We start from the raw sequence: 21,326 nt of genomic DNA, 5'->3' as shown, positions 1-21,326 counted from the left end.
TATATTGTGTTTATGTTGACATAGATTAACAATATGTACACTCTTATGTAGATTTATGTAATTTAATCATTTGAATGGTCTAATGAAAATTGTCAATTTGGGGCTGGCCTAGATTTGTAGTATTATTTAGTTTATTTTTTCTTTAGTGTAAAAGCAGGAGGCTGTATATGCTGTCTAGGTATTGTAAATATAGGCCAAAGTGGCCTATAAATCATCAATCACCTTTATTCTATGTTCCACCCATGTGCATACTAAACTAAACTAAACTAAGTTAAGCTAAAGGCCTGTTGCCCTAAAAAATTGGGCCAAAGGCACTATGGTCATGTCTTTCTGTGTTTAATATTTTTTGGTGTATTGCTATTTATGATTTTTTTTAAATATGTTTTATTTTAAATTAGTTTTCTGTGGCTTCTAATTTTGGGGTCTATATGATCATTTTGGGTTAACTTCTGTTGTTTTTAAAATGCTATACAAATGATATACAAATAAAGGTGACTTGACTTGACTGGACTAATGGCCTTTCAATGGGTTTAGTTGACCCCTGGGAACTAATTCTGGACTACCATCTGCCAAGGGTTTTCAAGGTGATTTTAGCCTTAAAGGTAGGGCAACAGATAAGGGACATAAGAGACAACAGATGAGTTTGCCAGGCTGGACCTCTTCCACTCCTGACATCACAAAACCTTATTTACTGCATGTTTTCTGAATGTTGGGGAGGGGTGTATTTAGCTGTTCAAATACCCATTTCCAAAGGGTTAGGGAGATTTATTGTTTATGATAATTTATAACATAGGTAGTGGTACTCCCTGTTTCTAACCTGTGCTTACTGGTAATGAGAAGGTCACAGGGGCCGCCTCCTGACCCGCCCAAGCCTTTGTTTCCTACTTATATTGATCCCAAATGACTGGCCATAGGTGTGACCGGGTAGCTCAGTCGGTAGAGCTCTCGCCCTCAGACCACAAGGTCATGGGTTCGATCCCGGGGGCCGCCAACTCAGCATATGAGTATAGCACGACTTGGATGCGGTAAGTTGTACTGGGAGATGATACGTGTGCCGCTCCACCTCAGCAATCCAACCCCCACAGGTCTAGCACATTGTAACGGGAACAGACTCCCGTGTAACTCGGCTAATACCGACAATAAGCCATCTCCCGACTTACTTATGGGGTCTATTTGCAGAATTGCCCCTGTCGACCAGTTTTCCAGCAGACCCCATAACATAGAGTGGAGCCCAAAAGCATTATGCTATTTGTTGCGGTCAAAAGTGTTTTTTATTATAGTGTTTCTAACAGTTGTCATTACATCCACGCTTTGGTTGTCCCACACGAGCCGTTACAGTCTCGTAAATCATGTTTTGGGGTGAGCGTTTGGCTAAACTGCCAATCAAAGTGACTGTACTGGCCAATCACATTGTGTCCTTTCCGGGACTTGGCAAAACACCAATTCTGCAAATAGACCCCATGGCCAATCATTTGGGATCAATATATAGTAAGTAGGAGAAAAAGGCTATATGTTATTTTAGTCCGGACTTGTCCTTTAACCCTTAACAGCTCCCCTCCGAGCGCTCATCATGACCATCTGAGCAGCCATCAGCAGGGTGAAGCTGAAACTGAATTAAAAAAAGGCCTCCCCTACCCCTGACATCAGTCTCCCTGTCACACGTCCTCTGCCATATCTGGGTGACAATGCTGTGCCCCCTGTCTTTGTCTTGTCTTTCACCAGGGATTTGTTTGTCTTTTAAACTGTTTGATGTTAGAAAGTGTTAGTCCACCGTCTTCCTTGTTATTGGACAGCATGTTGACACTGCTGCCCCCCTCTCTCTCCTGGAGCAGGACTGACTTTCTCCCTTCTGTTCTCTCTACAATGTTTTTGTTTGAATTGAAGCACAATTCTTCATACTTCCCCGATTCATACTTAGTTTGTGGGACGACGATGTTGCATGTCGGAAATAGTCGATCTACAAGCTCACAAGCCGTCACGGAAGTGACTTTATTGTTTGTTTGTAAGATTTTTTGGGGGGCTTTATTGATATGATAGTAGGTTGACAGGAAAAGGGGAAAGAGATGGGGCCCTATTTTCGCCGGTGCCTTACCCATTATCCCTAAACTTCTTTGCCATTTTTTACCATTTTTAAAAACATTTTCAAATCTTGTAGATATATAGCTATAGGGCCTATAGATTTTTTACTTTATAGATTTGTATGCCCAAAATGACTCACAAGTGACAATGCCATGATATTGTACTTCAGTAAAAGTGCAGTAGACGTGTAGTAGATGAAACACCAAACGTACAATACCTGGCAATTACAAACAAAACTCCACAAGCAAACACACAAAGAAATGTAAGAAACAATTATACCTAAAAAGAATTGTGACTGCCAATTATGACCTAAAACCTCAAGGCACTACGGGTTGTTACTTTGCACAGGAGAATTAAGGCTGCAATACTATACCACAGTACAGTATAACATGCGAGAAAGAAATACAGCCAGTGGGTAGTTCAAAAAAGGATTATAAATACACAAAATTGGCCAACTGTTTGACCAAAATATTGCTAAATAAATAAATAAAAAACACCAACATCAGGTCAAGTGGCAGCAATGCCACCAATTATATTTTTATGGTTGCAAATACCACCAAATTGGTGACAGTCTGGTGCCCTAAATGTCTTCACAATTTTCTATGGGGATTCAAAATAGGAAAAAGTGCATTCATTTTTATAAGACGTGTCCTAATATGTATGCTGTTGACTATGCTTACTTACTTGATATTGTCGCTGTCGGGCAGAAACCTCTTATCTATTTATGTTTTATGGAAATGAATGCCCTACTTGATCATACTACAGTGTATCATGTGTAACGTATAAAAATAGCAGATCTACAAGCTCAAAACTTGTCGCATTGACACGTTTTGAGCTTGTAGATCTGCTATTTTTGCTATTTTTTAATATTGAATCCTGAAAAATAACCATATTGGACGAGGTTTCCACCTGACAGCAACAAGTGAAGGCAGTTACAGTGCACAAATGTCCTCCACCCTGACTCTTTTCAATTCTCCTCTCCCTGACAGCCTTTTTGATTACTATTCACTCCTACAGTCTGAGATATTTCCTACTCTATTAATATGCCAGTCCATCTATAGGATTACTCATGCCTTTTTCCTGTCCCGCCCCACCCACCACTGAGCCAATTATCATCACTGTTATCCACAGCCAAGTGACTTACTGTACCTCCACCCCCACAAGAAACAATCCCGCTGATACCTGACCTATGACCAGTACTCTAAGCCTGAACTGCAGCGAGCAGATCTCTGGTCATTCCTTCAGTGTTTTCCTCCTAGCGAAGAAAATAGGGATTGATGGAAGTATAGGCTGATCTACTGTGGATGTCTGGAAGACAGACTGAACACATTAACCAAGGAAATTAGTACTGTATGTTCCTTGTGCTGCTAATAATGTTTAAGTGAGCATAATCAGTTTTCAACAATAGGATGTGCCATAATTTTCTTCAATCAAACAAAGACACCCAAGTAATTGTTTTTGGAGCAAATGAAGAACGATTAAAACTCATGGATTCATACAATAATTTCCTTTTTTCTGTTTGCTGCAGCCTTTTACTTGGCAGACTATTTCATGTTTCTTGTTGCCTTGTTGCTAAAAGGTGCTATACAAAAACCTTACCTTGTTTTTTGCATTGCATACAAAGAATTTTCTTTGGCTCATGGTGACAGCCCAACATAAATATTTATGCAGTAACTGACAAGGTGCAGTGAATTATACATTCAAAATAAAACACATTCAGATATTTACTAAAATAGACAGCAGACATAAGACTCACAATCTTGTTACAAGACATAGAGGCATACAACTAGCTTTCTAAAATGTGTTCTGGGAGGAACATTCAGCAAAAATGGCAGATCTACAAGCTCACAACATGGCGTGATGTCCTGTGACACGTTGTGAGCTTGCAGATCTACTTATTATCTACAAAGACATTTGGTGTAGAGGGGAAAAGGGGCCTAGAGACCCCTGGGGGACACTGGTCAACTAAGAATATAGGGTTTAAGACGCACTCCCCATCTACAATCTCACCACATGTCGCGTAGTGAGATTGTAGATTTGTGAGCTTGTACATTTTTGCCAAATGTTCGCCTATTATGACATGCCCAGAATGGGGATGCTAGGTTTAAAGTGGTTAAATATACTCATGCATGCTGGCACACAGCCCATGTTTTTTCATGCTGAACAAATGTTATGTCCTCTTTTCCTTCTAATGTGCAGATTTTGTTTTTTATTATCCTCCCTTTTTAATGCCCAGACAGTTGATGTCCCCCTTTTGACAAAAACACATATGAATGGTTCTATAGTGGTTGAATGGTTCCAAGAGTTTCGGAGCTAAAACATAAAACCAAACTTTGTGTCGGCGGTGGAACACAACCCAAATCTTAAGAGTGAAAGAGGGAGGAAAAGAGGAAGGGAGTGGGTCTAACATAAATACCAGCTAATGGCTTATAATGACGCTTAATGACAGACGAGACCTTCCTACTCCAAACAAGGAATGGCAGAACCAAACAAATGATAACACAACAATCATAACTATTGTGACGTCTGCCATCTTCTGTGGGGCCTCATGTTGTGACGTACACGATGGAAAGGTAACAACGGGCTATGAGTCTCCCGTTCCACATTATGCTGTCTCAACACAGAGACACACATCAACAGCACTTTCACTTAAATGACTCATATCACCATCTCATACTGAGCATTCGTCTAAAGCTATTTTTACATAGATGTCCTGAAGTCAGGGGCCGCAACTGAGGTAAGCAATTTTGTGCTACTTCTCTTAAAAATATCTCTGTTTATTTGCTCTTGGTAAATTGTTTCTTTTAAATTCTGCATTTGTACTTTATTTGTCTAATTATTTTATTTTGTCTGGTTTTGCTTTCAGTCGGTTACTTATTCTGAATGGAGTAATTTTGATAAATAATGACGCTCCCACCGCACTTTTATTTTACCTCTGGGGCAGAATCTGCCAATGCTTTGTCAATGCAAATGCGTGGATTCTTGGAAAAATCCGCAAGACCAGGAATCCACGCATTTGCATTGACAAAGCATTGGCAGATTCTGCCCCAGAGGTAAAATAAAAGTGCGGTGGGAGCGCACCCTAATAAAGTTGTTTTTCAGTAATATTCCATCCTGTCTAACTAACCAGCTGATCCCACATTTAACTCCATGGCTTGTGTTTTGGTAAATATGTGAAGAATACAAATACTATGTACTGCCTATACTGTTTCCAATGGCAGAAAGGCAACAGAAAGCTTGATGTTTGATGACATGGCACATAAAAATTCATAATTGTCTTGCTTTTATCAGTTAAATTCTACAAACTAAAATGAACTTTATAGTCAGTGAAAATACGTTGTTAAAGAACAGCTTGAGTCCAAGTTTATTCCCTGTCAGCAGCCACTGCTATCCACAAACACTGCAAAAGGAAATAATCTTGGACCCATTTAGAATGTTCGTGTTGTGGGAAGTGGGAACATTTCTATAGGCCAATGGACATCTTTAATGGACATTTTAAAAAGACATTTGAAAGACAGTTGTCCTTGGTTGTGCAGGTACTGTATACTGTATATGCGTGGACTTGTATCTACTGACTTTAAACCTGGCATCCCTATATGTTGGGGATGTCATTATAGGGGAAACTTTTCAATTAAAAGTCATTCATTCTTTTCATAAAATATAATTTTCACTCTTGACTGCTAGAGATGTAATTGCCAGTTAATGGCAATTCTGAAGACATTACAACTAGGCCACATTGTCAAGTACCATGTCTGTGTGTTCCATATGTAGGATTGGACCCAGGGCTGATGACACAGGACAGTGACACTGAGGAAAAAAAGAAGCAAAGCAAGAAAACAGAGCCAGAGCAAGAGGCTTGTTCACCGTAAACCCCCTGACGAGGAATAAAACCAGACATGGTAAAGATGGAAACCCTAGATCCCTCCACTTTACCATCCCCCACCTCTACTGTGACCTACGACCCCAAATCTGAGACTGTGACTTTACCCGGAGGGGTCGTCTCTGTGGCGGGCATCACCGTGGTGACCGGGGGCGCCGAGCTGTCCTGGGGATCCTGCATCATGGCGTTTGGCGTTTGGGGGACGCTCATCGGCTTGAGCGTGGTGGCCCTGGGGCTGTGGCGCCAATCCCAGCCGTCAGGGGTAGATACCTCCCACCTGCTGGGACTGGGCTGGGTGATCCTGGCGGTCAGTGTCGGGGCGGTGGGCAGCGTGGCCGTCTTTCACCTGGCGACGAAGAGCAGGAGAAGGCTGAAGAGGAGGGAGAGGGAGGAAGGGATGATGGTCCTGGTGGAGGAGAGTGGGACTGTGATGAAAACAGTCACCGTGTAACTTAGGGAGGAAATGAAACAAATGCATACAATGGTATGAAGCAGTGGTTCTCAAACGTTTGTAATTTCAAGGATTCCCATAACTCAGAGAGTGTAGAAATTGGTTCAATTTCTACACTCTCAGAGTTACAGACCTGTAAGGGTCCATTTGGAACCCACTCAAGGAACTCTGAGGGTCCCTGGACCCGACTTTGAGAACCACTGGTATAAAGTAATAATAATGAAATTAAACAATGAATGTATAATAATAATAATGAGATAATGTACATATAAAATAAAATACTTAATACTTTCACAACATTTGGTTCTGCTGAAGCAATCCGAGACCATGTGTGCTTTTTGCCATAATGGCTCAGAGTTGCATAGTTCTGAGACATTTTTTACAATTTGAATTCAGATATGTTGTAAAAAACTGTTTTCTATCTTTGGTGTTCCTATCGATTTAAATCCTTTGTGTCTCCTACTTGGTCTCCCAGATGGTCTACATCTACTTTTAATGCTTGTTCTAGCTCTAGTAGTTTCGAACATTCCCCTCAGCTCATACCGGTATCATGTCAGTATCATCATGGTCAGTATCATGGTTAGTCATGGTCAGTATCATGGTCAGTATCATGTCAGTATAATGGTCAATGTCATGGACAGTATTATGTTAGTATTATGGTCAGTATCATGTCAGTATTATGGTCAGTATCATGTCAGTATCATGGTCAGTATGATGTCAGTATTATGGTCAGTATCATGTCAGTATCATGTCAGTATTATGGTCAGTATCATGTCAGTATCATGGTCAGTATCATGTCAGTATAATGGTCAATGTCATGGACAGTATTATGTTAGTATTATGGTCAGTATCATGGTCAGTATCATGTCAGTATCATGTAGCCGATAGCAACGATATACTGTACCTATACTTTTGCCAGCAGATAAGTAGGATCCCTTTGTCTCTTTCTTAACCATGGTTGGTGTTCTCTCCCTATAAGTGGTGTGATTTGTCTCCATCTTCTGGCAAATGGACTAACTATAATGTCCCAAGGATGGTTGATTGATTGATTGATTGATTGATTGATTGATTGAACACCACAAATAAAATTACACATTACCACATGTCATCAACAAATAAACAGCTATACATACAAAGGAGAAAAAGGGAAAGGAAAAACACCTCCTTTCAAAGGGAAATAAAAATAGCTCCCCTTGTGAGTTGTGACCTTCTCATAGATATTTTTTAGGACAATTTTTGTACCAAATTATATTTAACAAATTGGGATGGCCCAATCCCTTTTGGCTTGGAAATAGCCCTGAAACATGACTGTCAGCGTCATGTGAACCATGGCTAGCTTGGAAACAACTTTTGCCCACACACACACACACACACACACACACACACACACACACACACACACACACACACACACACACACACACACACACACACACACACACACACACACACACACACACACACACACACACACACACACACACACACACACACACACACGACTTTGCTTTGGAATATTAGAGACATTGTTAGAAATAAAATATGTGTGTGTGTTTTTTGAATGGTTCCAGAGGGGCATAAATCACTTCTTAGTTTTAAAAAAAAATAATTTTGGTAATGTGTTGTCCCACAAACATGTTCTGTTCATGATTTCCCGACTCCTTTTAAATAATACAGAACTTTACTTAATGCTACTCCTAGTGGGATAATGCAACTAAAATCATTTAGTTATGGTACTGGGAATATTGTACAAAAAAAATTGGTAAAAAAAAATAGCCTACTGACCCCTTAACAGACGACGTCACACTGATAAGAACCAGTATGCGCGCAACCTGTATGCGCGCAATGAAACCCATTCTGTCAGGTCTCGCTAGGACGCGCCTCACTAGCCAACACACAATATAGTCCTTGGGCCAAACCCCAAAATCTCACATATCGCTACCACCTGGGATGGCAAATTCTAGTTGGGATTTTTTTATTCCTATACATCCCTAGATATTATTTTTGTATGATAGACCTTCCTGAGGCCCAGCTAAATTGGGGTTATCAGCTGCTAAAGTCACCACCCCCCATTGAAAAATGGCATTTTAGACACATGTGCATATCTTGGTATTGGCTCACGTTCAGGGCATATTACAATGTTTTATATTTTATGTTTGGTATCATTTTTAAGGGGACACTTTGAGCTTTCATTCGAGCATCCCTTTGGTGACTATGTATGATAAGTACAGTGGTCACTGGAGCTCTTCAAACCTTTAATAACCTTTTTTTTCTCACAATTTCCGCCTAAACCATATATTTTCTTTTAGTTCTGTGGCATCAAGAAACATCAGAGACACAAAACACAACAACTGGAATACTGACATGACCCTAAGGATTCAGGAAATGTATAATTTACCCATAGTATTTCATTCTGGGGTGGTAATTTTCAGCCTTATCTTAAACAAGCACTTTTTATGAGAAATAGACCAGTCAATAGGCATATAAGAAAGAGTACCACTAAACCTCCCTAAACATTGATACAAAAGGGGTTTCAATTGATTCTGGTACCTTTAGGCATGCTTGAGAACATCCCAAATATCCAGGAAAATATACTTAGCAGAAAGGCATAATTTTCAAGATGCCATCCAAGATGGTCATGCAGTTCTGGGCAAGAACCATGCAGTGTTTTGCATTCAGTACAAATATGTAATTTCTGCCTATTGTAAAAAGGAGACCAATTCTAGGAGAGGAGACTGCATCTATAGCTGTATGAGACCACTGTACTGTATCTAGAAACCACTGTACTGTATCTAGACCACCACACTGTATCTATTGCTATCTGAGACCACTTTACTGTATCTAGAGACCACTGTATTGTGTATATATACCACTGTACTGCATCTATAGCTATATGAGACCACTGTATTGCATCTAGACCACTGTGCTGCATCTATATCCCACTGTACTGAATCTATAAACCACTGTACTGCATATATAGACCATTGTACTGCATCTAAAGACCACTGTACTGCATCTATAGACTAGCTACTGTATCTATAGACTGCTGTACTGTATCGATAGACCACTGTAGTGCATCTGTATACCATGTAGTGCATCTGTAGACCCCTGTCGTGATCTGTAGACCCCTCTAGTGTGTCTGTAGACCCCTCTAGTATGTCTGTAGACTACTGTCGTGATCTGTAGACATCTCTGGACACTGATACTGCATCTGTAGACCCCTCTACTGCATCTGTAGACCACTCTAGTGCATCTGTAGACCACTCTAGTGCATCTGTAGACCACTCATCTGTAGACCACTCTAGTGCATCTGTAGACCCCTATACTGCATCTGTAGACCCCTCTACTGCATCTGTAGACCCCTATACTGCATCTGTAGACCCCTATACTGCATCTGTAGACCCCTATACTGCATCTGTATATCACTCTAGTGCATCTGTAGACCCCTCTACTGCATCTGTAGACCCCTATACTGCATCTGTAGACCCCTATACTGCATCTGTAGACCCCTATACTGCATCTGTAGACCACTCTAGTGCATCTGTAGACCCCTCTACTGCATCTGTAGACCACTCTAGTGCATCTGTAGACCCCTCTACTGCATCTGTAGACCCCTCTACTGCATCTGTAGACCCCTCTACTGCATCTGTAGACCACTCTAGTGCATCTGTAGACCCCTATACTGCATCTGTAGACCCCTCTACTGCATCTGTAGACCACTCTACTGCATCTGTAGACCACTCTACTGCATCTGTAGACCCCTCTACTGCATCTGTAGACCACTGTAGTGCATCTGTAGACCACTCTACTGCATCTGTAGACCACTCTAGTGCATCTGTAGACCACTCTACTGCATTTGTAGACCCCTCTACTGCATCTGTAGACCCCTCTACTGCATCTGTAGACCACTCTACTGCATCTGTAGACCACTGTAGTGCATCTGTAGACCACTCTACTGCATCTGTAGTAGACCACTCTAGTGCATCTGTAGACCCCTATACTGCATCTGTAGACCACTCTACTGCATCTGTAGACCACTCTAGTGCATCTGTAGACCACTCTAGTGCATCTGTAGACCACTCTACAGCATCTGTAGACCACTGTAGTTCATCTGTAGACCACTCTACTGCATCTGTAGACCACTCTAGTGCATCTGTAGACCACTGTAGTGCATCCGTAGACCACTCTACTGCATCTGTAGACCCCTATACTGCATCTGTAGACCACTCTAGTGCATCTGTAGACCCCTCTACTGCATCTGTAGACCACTCTAGTGCATCTGTAGACCCCTCTACTGCATCTGTAGACCCCTCTACTGCATCTGTAGACCCCTCTACTGCATCTGTAGACCACTCTAGTGCATCTGTAGACCCCTATACTGCATCTGTAGACCCCTCTACTGCATCTGTAGACCACTCTACTGCATCTGTAGACCACTCTACTGCATCTGTAGACCCCTCTACTGCATCTGTAGACCACTGTAGTGCATCTGTAGACCACTCTACTGCATCTGTAGACCACTCTAGTGCATCTGTAGACCACTCTACTGCATTTGTAGACCCCTCTACTGCATCTGTAGACCCCTCTACTGCATCTGTAGACCACTCTACTGCATCTGTAGACCACTGTAGTGCATCTGTAGACCACTCTACTGCATCTGTAGACCACTCTAGTGCATCTGTAGACCCCTATACTGCATCTGTAGACCACTCTACTGCATCTGTAGACCACTCTAGTGCATCTGTAGACCACTCTAGTGCATCTGTAGACCACTCTACAGCATCTGTAGACCACTGTAGTTCATCTGTAGACCACTCTACTGCATCTGTAGACCACTCTAGTGCATCTGTAGACCACTGTAGTGCATCCGTAGACCACTCTACTGCATCTGTAGACCACTCTAGTGCATATGTAGACCCCTCTACTGCATCTGTAGACCACTCTACTGCATCTGTAGACCACTGTAGTGCATCTGTAGACCACTCTACTGCATCTGTAGATCACTCTAGTGCATCTGTAGATCACTCTAGTGCATCTGTAGACCACTCTACTGCATCTGTAGACCACTGTAGTGCATCTGTAGACCCCTCTACTGCATCTGTAGACCACTCTACTGCATCTGTAGACCACTGTAGTGCATCTGTAGACCACTCTACTGCATCTGTAGATCACTCTAGTGCATCTGTAGATCACTCTAGTGCATCTGTAGATCACTGTACTGCATCTACCGAGCCTTTGTGGCGACATATTCATGTTAAATGTGCTTTATATATACATGTTTAAAGCTGTGTTGAGTTGAGATGCAGTATAGTGGTCTATAGATACAGTACAGTGGTCAATGTATGTGGTCTATAGATGCAGTACAATGGTCTATACATGCAGTACAGTATTTTATAGATTCAGTACAGTGGGATTGGATGCAGCACAGTGGTTTATAGATTCAGTACAGTGGGATATAGATGCAGCACAGTGGTCTAGATGCAATACAGTGGTCTCATATATGCAGCACAGTGGTCTCATGTAGCAATAGATGCAGTACAGTGGTATATATATACAATACAGTGGTCTCTAGATACAGTAAAGTGGTCTCATATAGCAATAGATACAGTGCGGTGGTATATATACAATACAGTGGTCTCTAGATACATTAAAGTGGTCTCATATAGCAATAGATACAGTGTGGTGGTCTAGATACAGTACAGTGGTTTCTAGATACAGTACAGTGGTCTCATACAGCTATAGATGCAGTCTCCTCTCCTAGAAGTGGTCTCCTTTTTACAATAGGCAGAAATTACATTTTTGTACTGCATGCAAAACACTGCATGGTTCTTGCCCAGAACTGCATGAGATAGGCATACATTTGGCATGTCTGTACAGGAGAGGCTTGTAGGTATCCATGTAACCCATTTTCATTCACATATATTGAGGTGACAGCTCAAGGGACCATTTGGAAAATGGTGATGGTTGTTTTTCCCTCGCCAAAATGTTGTCTTAACTTTGAATCATTAGGTATTTAGCCCCCTTCCCGACAAGGTAGCATGACAAGGTTGGTCCCATTGGAAACCTGAGGTTGTCTGGAATCAAATGATATCTCTATCTTTGGGCTACGTCTAAATTTGAGTGTTCCACAGTCTCCGAAAGACAGTCTCGCCAGCGTTCCAGCCAGCCATCCCGCAGGTCTCATAGGGTTAATAAAACATTGAAAAAAACACACTTGGGACCACTTTTTTTCTTGGGATCATCAAAATCCCAATATTAGAGGTCCTATGGATGCCAAAAATCACAACTAGGAAAAAAAATAAGCAGTCGCGCGTGGACCCCTCCTAGGGCCTCTACTACTTCAGCTTTGATTCCTGAAAAAACTGCTCCACCACCAAATAGGCCACACCCACTTCATCAACTACTTTAATTGGACACAGGTTTGTTTAATTTATATAAAAAAAAGGAGCAGTGTGATGTCCAAAAAGTGTGTTATATAACTTTTAATATGTTGTTGGCTATGAATGAAAATCCGCCTATAGAGAAAAATAACAACATGTCAAAAAATATAAAAAGCTGCTCCTATGGAAAGTCTATCATATTTTTATTTACTTATATTGGCCCAAAAAACAATTTAGTATAGGTAAGGTTTTGCCAACTTAGTGGTAGCGATATCTCGTCTGGCCCAAGGACTAATAGGGGGTTGGGGTGTGCTGAAACCAGCGCACCCCCAAAACAACAGGTTGGGAATTGATTGCGTGAAACAATCACCTGTGCATCCAGTCTAACGTTAGTAAACAAATAATTGGTCTATTCATAAAGGAAAGACTGTTGTTCCAAGGGGAACATTACTGTAGCCTATGGTGGTCACATATTATGGACACGAGTGGAAAGGACTAAGAGCATGGCCTATAGTCGCTTATTTTGGACTTATTTTCATAGACCTGGTCACTTCAAAAAACACTACCTAACATCATTTAGATGATGTGACTTCAGTAGCCTTGGATCAAGATTATCATAGAATCGAATAGACATTTTTTTTAGTCTACGATAGTCTTTGCTAGCACTCCCCAAGGCGTCCTGCACTTTCACCAGTAAAGGCCGTACGTCTCCGTACATTTACAAATAAAAAATATAAGGTGCTTACCCGGCTGCCCCAAATGTTAACTCGCCCTTCGGAGTCTTTGTGTAATGTAGTAGTCCGTTTTTTTCCAATAAAGAAATGTTTTAATCCAGGCTGTGTTGAATTCTGTCTGAAGTTCTCTGTGGGCCTCAATGAGCGGCAGTGACGGGGCGCATCCGGTGAAAGCCGTAGTTACACTCAATGTAAACAGGAAGTAAACGAGGGGGGGATGGCGTTCGGCCACAGACGGAATTATTAAAACACATATCTATTGAAGAATATGCACTAATATAATACATTGCACAGACACCGTAGCGCGAGTTAACATTTGGGGCAACTAAGTAAGCACCTTATTATATATTTTTGGGGCTTTGGTGAAAATGCAGGACGCCAGTGAGGGAAGCTAGCCAAAGACTATCGTAGATAGAAAGTAAAAGTCAGACTCGATAAAAATACATCTAATCCAAGGCTATGACTTCACTTCAGCACACTGCTTAACGTTTCCCAGAGGCTTATAATTATAGACGCACATAAAGATTCACACGACAATTACAATTAGTTTTTATGTATGTAATGTATTATCTATCTGTTCCGTGTGTATGTGTATGATTTCCTCTTTGCACACGTAGTCGTTCAGTGCCTAAACTGTTGTCCCCATCTGCACCCTTTCACCACTAGATGGCAGAGGCCAAGTACATTTACTATACTTAAGTACAGTTTTTTACTTTACTGGAGTATTTCCAATTTGCAGTACTTTTACTTCTACTCCACTACATCTCAGAGGAAAATATTGTACTTTTACTCCACTACAATTATTTGAAAACTTAAAACGTTAAGTAAAACTTTACTAGTTATTACAAAACATAAGGAGTAACCACTTCAGCCCTTTTTTTGGCCATTTGAAAATAGCCGATCTACTAAGCTCACAATGCATCACTTGTGAAATGGGACATCTGCATAATGAGTATTTTACTTTTGGTACTTTTTTTTTGGTACTTACTTATGGTACTTTTAAGTACAAAAGTACTTTTTCCACCACTGGTGGTTAATAGGTCCTCTGTAATCTATCAATAATTATAAATAGGATTTAGATTGTTACTGCTTTAAATTTAAAAAGGACAGCTACTGTAGTGTTTTGCACACTAGCTGAATTTCTGTAAATTATGTAATGTGAAGGTTTTTTAAGCCCTTATTATTTCATAGAGGAGAGATACAGAAGAGAGCCAAGAAACACTCTGTGTATTCCATGCAATCATCATGGAATACACACATCTCCTAATCACAATTAAACCAACAGGCTACATACTCACAAATGGCTAAAACAGCAGAAGATAATTATAAATAGTCCAAACTTTCTTATGTGCTTACTAGTGGCACAATGGCAGTTATAACAATTTAATTGTATAAGTTAGTCCAAGGTTTGAGCTCTCTCATGATATGATTTAGGCATTTTGGTGCTGTTATTTTTATTAGTTTTATACTTGGGCTACTGCTGTCTGCCCTACATGGATGGAGAGTCCAGCGAACTGTCCACAGATAAATCACACAGACAGGTACACATGGACAGAACAAAAGTGACTTCTATGCAGACCTCTGCTTTGGGTTTAATGATGACCGAAATAAATGAAACTAAACAATGCGAGAGCGTTGTGAGAAACGTTAACACAAATCTTGTATGGGGGTCCCTGGCACCAAATATTTTCAGAGGGTGGTCCGTGGCCAAATACATATTCATTTGGGGGTCATTGCTGTGACAACTTTGAGAATCACTGCTGTCCATCTTTCTGTCTATAAGCCTGCTTGCTTGTCCATTGCTTTGCATGTCTGCTTGTCTTTGTTGTACATGTATCGTACAGGAAGTATTATGGTTGTCCCAGCTGGCTGTTCTCTATTAGAACAGAAATTTCATTTTGGAAACAATTATAGTATGTTTGAAGCAAAAACTGGAAAATGCAATGCTGAGCTAATCAAGGTTACCAGAGATCAGATATAAATTGCCTCTGTCTGAAATAAAATCTGTAATAAATGTAGATTATTATGATGAAACCTTCATATCGTAACAGGCACTCCTCACTAGTGGTAGAACAGTGAATCATGACTTATTATGTTGGGATATTAAATGTGAATAAATTCACTATGACTCCAGAATTTTAGTTTTATATTTAATAAAAGAGAAAGGCAATAATACATTTATGAAAATAAATTAAAACTATATACATATACAATATATTTTCATTTATTTCAAGGGAAAAAAATCGGAACATTTGATCAAAAAACAGTGCCAAAGTTATTTTAACATCCTTAAATTATATTCCATGTTTTTGGCTTTCCGCCCCAGTGTTAACACACTCACATTTAAAAAAAACTAAAAATAAATAAAATATAAAATAAAATATACGATATATACAATATATACATGAAAATGTACTGATTCACATGACAATAGGACTTTGTTGGCAGCGTGCAACAGTTAATCAAACGGTAACCGTAAGAGTGGTCACTTAAACCTTGTGGGCAACTCAATGTTAAATCGGCTATTCTTTTCTAAATGAAAAACATTAAGAATTTGGAAAATGGTCTGAAGCAATGTAAAGTATACAGGATTTGAACATGCATCATTAACAGACCTAAATTTACCCTTCAACTACTAGACTAGTGACTGGCTGATCACTATTTGTTGCAAGTGTAGAAGTATTAGGCCTTAAATGTTAAATGTTCAAGCATGTTCATATCATGTATACTTAACATTACTTCAGACTATTTCCCAAATTCTTTATATTTTTACATTTTGCAAAAAAATTGCCATTTTAACAATGAGGTGCCCACAATGTTTAGGTGCCTAGTCTTCCGGTTACTGTTCGATTAACTGTTGCACGCCTACAACAAAGTCCTATTGTCATGTGAAATCAGTCCATTGATTCTGTCAAGGTTGTCTTGATCATAGATAATAGAACCCTAGATACCTCATTGGCCGCTGCAGTTCGTTGGAGCGACCTGTATCGTGGCTACCATTTTACAGGGAGCACGCTGCCACTCAAAGTGACTACTGGCCAATCACAGCGTGTCTAACTGACTAGTTGCTGCGCGGCTGCCTCTTAAAGGGTTAAGGGCTGGGTTACGAAAAGACCCGCTCCCACCTGCCTCTGATTGGCCTAACGAACATCCCCTTCTGTGACGCACACGGAAGCATCCCGCTTGCCCCGCGGAAGCTGGTGCACGCCGGAGATACAGACGCCTCAGAGCCGGAGGAGGCGTCTACCTTTATATGTCTATGGTCTTGATCCTCAGCAGAGTGGGACCGCTCTGGGTGTGCACTGATGTGATGAGGCCTCGTTCTCCAGGCTCGCTGCATTGGAGGCACACACAGCACAGCTTTCTGGGAAGGCTGACCCCCAGCGGAGGCTTGGATGCCATGATGGCAGTTCTCAGAGAGAGGAGTAGTAGTTGCTCTGGAGGCCCCTTGTCATGGGGGTGTCTGTCATGGATCCCCCGCTGAACTCCTGGGCTCCGTCGGAACTGCTGGTGCTCTCCTGAGTGGAATAGAAATGACAAATGAAAGATGAAGGATTTTACTAAGTACAATAGATCCAGAGATTACACTATTGTTAGCAGTGTTAGTTGTGTGAAAAGAGCCCTGCAGATGTTAAATAAGTGCAATATCATGTTAAATCTGTGCATTTTTCAGTTAGTACCTGGTGGCTCACACAGCAAGTGCAGGCCCTGTGAATCACAAGGATCCGACTTTGAATCCAAGTAACGAGCCTTGCAAGTCTCTTTCTCCGTCCTAGGGTCCTCTCCTCTCTGTCTCGAGGAGGCAACAGAGCACTGGTCTCACTGCCCAACATGACCGGAACTTTCTCCACAAGGAACTGCGGTAACACACCTATCAGCACAAAGGAAGGCATTGATTAGTTGATCAGCACATATTAATCAAACTTACTGTTAGTAATCAAAAGTGTATTAGAGGGATGTATTATGTAAGCATTTCTAATATGCACTACAACTTTGCAAAATGCTCGTCTTTCTATAGAATGAAAGTGTGTTTTTGTGGGTAAACATATTCCTAACATTCCAGTACAGAGCCTCTGCCTAATGACTAAAAGTCTAACACCTCCCCCTGGTGGAGACAATTAGTTTATTTTAAACAAATAACAGGTGATAATCATTAAATTACAAACAAGGCCAATAAGCTGTGGGCTTGCCCTAATAGCATTATACATTAAATAATATTTGGTGAAAATAGCATCTACAGCTTGTAGATTGGATATTTGTAGTGATGAGATTTGGTGTAGAGGGGAAAAAAGATGGGGACCAAGTATAGATCAATGAATTATATAGGGTTTAAGTGGTTACGTGTCATTTTGTTGTCTAAATTGATTGCATAGATTAGAAATGAACTGTGGCGTCTAGAGTCTTACCGAAGTCCTGAGCGTTCTCTATGAAGCACTGGATGGCTGCTGTCTGCAGCTTGAGAAGTTCATTTGTGGCGTTCATGTTCTTAGTTGCCTCTCCAGATGGAAGGAGATTAGGGGTCAAGATCACAGCCAGGTTACTGCTGTCCATCTTGTTCTCTGCACTCCTAGGGTAGAAACAAACAGCAATCACAGAGTACGATTACAATCGGAACCCATTTATTGGCAGTAGAAAACACAAGCATATGTGTGTGTGTGTGTGTGTGTGTGTGTGTGTGTGTGTGTGTGTGTGTGTGTGTGTGTGTGTGTGTGTGTGTGTGTGTGTGTGTGTGTGTGTGTGTGTGTGTGTGTGTGTGTGTGTGTGTGTGTGTGTGTGTGTGTGTGTGTGTGTGTGTGTGTGTGTGTGTGTGTGTGTGTGTGAAGAACAGAAAGCAGTCTGTTCTTCAATGTTAGACAGATGAAACATTATCAAATAAAGATTATGGAGCTGGGAAGTATGGACATGATAATTTTGTATGTGTTTAACCCATTAAGACTGTGAACGCATCTGTGTCACTTTAGATTTCTTTGGCTATTCCAAAATAGCAGATATACAAGCTCATAGTGCGGCACCAAGGGCCACGTTATGAGCTTGTAGATCTGCTATTTTGGGGGGTAAAAAACATGAAAATGTGTGCAAATCTTTGAATATATATACACGTTTAATTTCAATCTTTGCTTCTGGGGGTCCTTGGAACAAAATATTTTAAGCTGGGGGTCCGCAGCCAATTACATTTTGTTAAACATTTTCTACACAAAAATGTGCACACATTTTCACAATTTTCCAAAAAGCTGGTGAACACTCTTACCTCTTGGACAAACTGTGGAGGAAGTCAAAAACGTAGCGCAGCACACTGAGGTTTCCTTCAGGCAGTGCGCAGGACAGCAGCAGTGTGGCGGCGGTGCGGTCCACTTCGCTGGTCAGCTTCTGGGCCTTCAGAAAGGAATCGTGCAGCTTGGTGGGCAGTACGGGTTCCGGCAGCTCCCTGAAGAACTCCTTCACCAGGCAGGCCACATTATAGGGATTCGCTGTGGACAGGCACTCCTCGCCCGCATCCAGCTTGGCCTGATGAAACAATGCAAACAAGTTGTGTTTAGACTTCATTTATACTTCAACAGTGTCATCAGCAGGGCTCTCACGATCATCATTTAATTGTGTTTTTGGCATTGAACATGGTACATATTTAAAAAATGCATTTGTTTGCCTTTTAGGCTTCATAAGCAAAGATTCCACAGGCAGATATGACAAATAATTAAATATACAAATAAATTACGAACATATTTAATAACTTTATACTTTCAAAATAATATTACAAAATTGCGGAAATAGCCGATCTACAAGCTAAAGCGAATAAGCGATGCATTGTGTGCTTTTCAACACGTAAATGATTATGACGATAATGCAAAATATTATTGGGATTATCTCAAATAATCGCAATTAGGCGATTATGTAATAATTGTAACAGGCCTATGTGACACTCCACAAAAATGCATGTTTTGAACTGATACAATGTTTGCCTTTAGACCTCTCTCTGGGTCAAGGTCAACTAGAGCCATGACTCACCCTCAGTGCTTTCCGACTAGCAATGGAAGCAGTCTTTCTGAACAGGCCTTCTTTGTCTGCGTGATCCAGCAGCATCGAACATGCATCCACCAGAAACCTGAGAAAGCAGACACATGACATGAAATGAGCAAAAATAAATAAATAAACACCTTATGAACAGGAACATTAACTGACATTATTTGCTTATTTGTTTTCTCCACTTAGGCACTTACCTTGGTACACTTCCATGTTCAGTATCATAGTGAGGTAAGCTCTCCAGCCGTACGCCGAAAACCTTCACCTGAGCGATGAAAAATATATAAAACAGAATTTTAGATTTCACAAAACAAATGGAAATTATTATCAATAAAATAGATTGAGCCTTTTAAGACACTCAAGCCCTCTCAAACAGATTTAATCTCAGATGTAAAGCTTATTTTTTTTCTATCAAATGGATCTTATCATCTTAGATATAGACATCCCTCCTCTGAATGTTGGTGGGTGTGATTTTACAAAACAAAAATGTGGAAGTTGAAAAGTAACTGGCTTATTGCAGCACACCTTGTGACTCTTCACTCTTTTAATGTGTTTATCAGTAACAAACCCAGAGTAAACATATAGGACCTCAATTGTTGTTCATCAACTAGTCTTGATCACAGTTTGTAATGCATATAGTGTCCTCGAGTAAAAATGACATGCTAACAAGTTAACCCTGGCTGCTAAACCCAAAAAATTAGCATCATTGTATCTGCACATAACGGTTGGATCCATTGATCCAGGCCCAGGTCTGACAGAACGTAGCCCTGAAACATGACTGTCAACAAGCGTCATGTGAACCATGGCTAGACAGAACGGGACAAAATGACACATCCCAGTAAACTACAAAGCGTGCTAGTCAGGTTTGTTCATCCATCCCATGATACACACTCACCTTGTTGCTGCATGTTGATGACCGTTTCCTTCCTTTAGTTTTGATCAAGTTCGGCGTTTTAATTCCGTATGTTGTAAGCTGTTGCACAGCTACAGCACGGTCCGAAATCGTCAAACACATATTTAAGTCACGGTTTCCACTATTAATATCAATAACGGCTGAAATAATGTCGTCCTCCTCTCTCTGCTCCAAATAGTTGACTATTCTTCAGCTGGTTGAGTGATGTTCTGACGGCTCTTGAAAAGTACCGCTGTATTTAAGGTGAGCAGGCTACTGATGCATCATGGGAAACTGCGTTACGAACGGCAAATCTACAAACTCACAATGCGTTGCAGGTGTAACGAGTTGTGAGCTTGTAGATCTGCTCACGTTCGTTGATCTCGGCGCGCGCGACAAGCCGGTTGCTGACGTCATCACATCAGCATCAACGGAACGTTACCATGGAGACGGTATGCACGTTTATTATAATATGCAGTGGTGGAAGAAATACTCAGATATTTTACTTACGCAAGTAAAAGTAGCAATACCACAATATCAAAATACTCTAAAAGGCCTGTGTTGAAAATGTACAAAAGCAATTGGCATCAAAATATACTCAAAGTACCAAAAGTAAAAGTAGGCTACTAACATGTTTGAAAATAGCAGATCTACAAGCTTATAACCTTGTAGATCTGCTATTTTCAAATAGTCTAGGTATAAAATAGGGCTAATGTATGTTTTATAATAAATTATATTTGCAAAGTAGGCTAACTAGTAACTAAAGTTTTCAAATAATTGTAGTGGAGTAAAAGTACAATATTTGCCTCTGAGATGTAGTGGAGTAGAAGTAAAAGTATTGAAAATACTCCAGTAAAGTACAAATACTTCAAATACTTAAGTACAGTAGGCT

General features: G+C 40.7%; 1 protein-coding gene across 1 annotated transcript; it reads left to right on the top strand.

Moving 5' to 3' along the window:
- Positions 1–4,656: 4,656 nt before the first annotated feature.
- On the top strand, positions 4,657–6,777 carry LOC311042169 (transmembrane protein 100). The gene is made up of 2 exons (XM_084052729.1): positions 4,657–4,816; positions 5,851–6,777. The coding sequence occupies exon 2, from the start codon at positions 5,976–5,978 to the stop codon at positions 6,408–6,410; it is 435 nt and encodes a 144-aa protein (XP_083908855.1). The 5' UTR covers positions 4,657–4,816; positions 5,851–5,975; the 3' UTR covers positions 6,411–6,777.
- The last annotated feature ends 14,549 nt before the right edge of the window (positions 6,778–21,326 follow it).

Source organism: Gymnoscopelus microlampas, assembly GCF_963454915.1.
Source record: "Gymnoscopelus microlampas genome assembly, chromosome: 3".
Lineage (NCBI taxonomy): Eukaryota > Metazoa > Chordata > Actinopteri > Myctophiformes > Myctophidae > Gymnoscopelus > Gymnoscopelus microlampas.
This window is presented reverse-complemented; position numbering and strand designations above follow the sequence as displayed.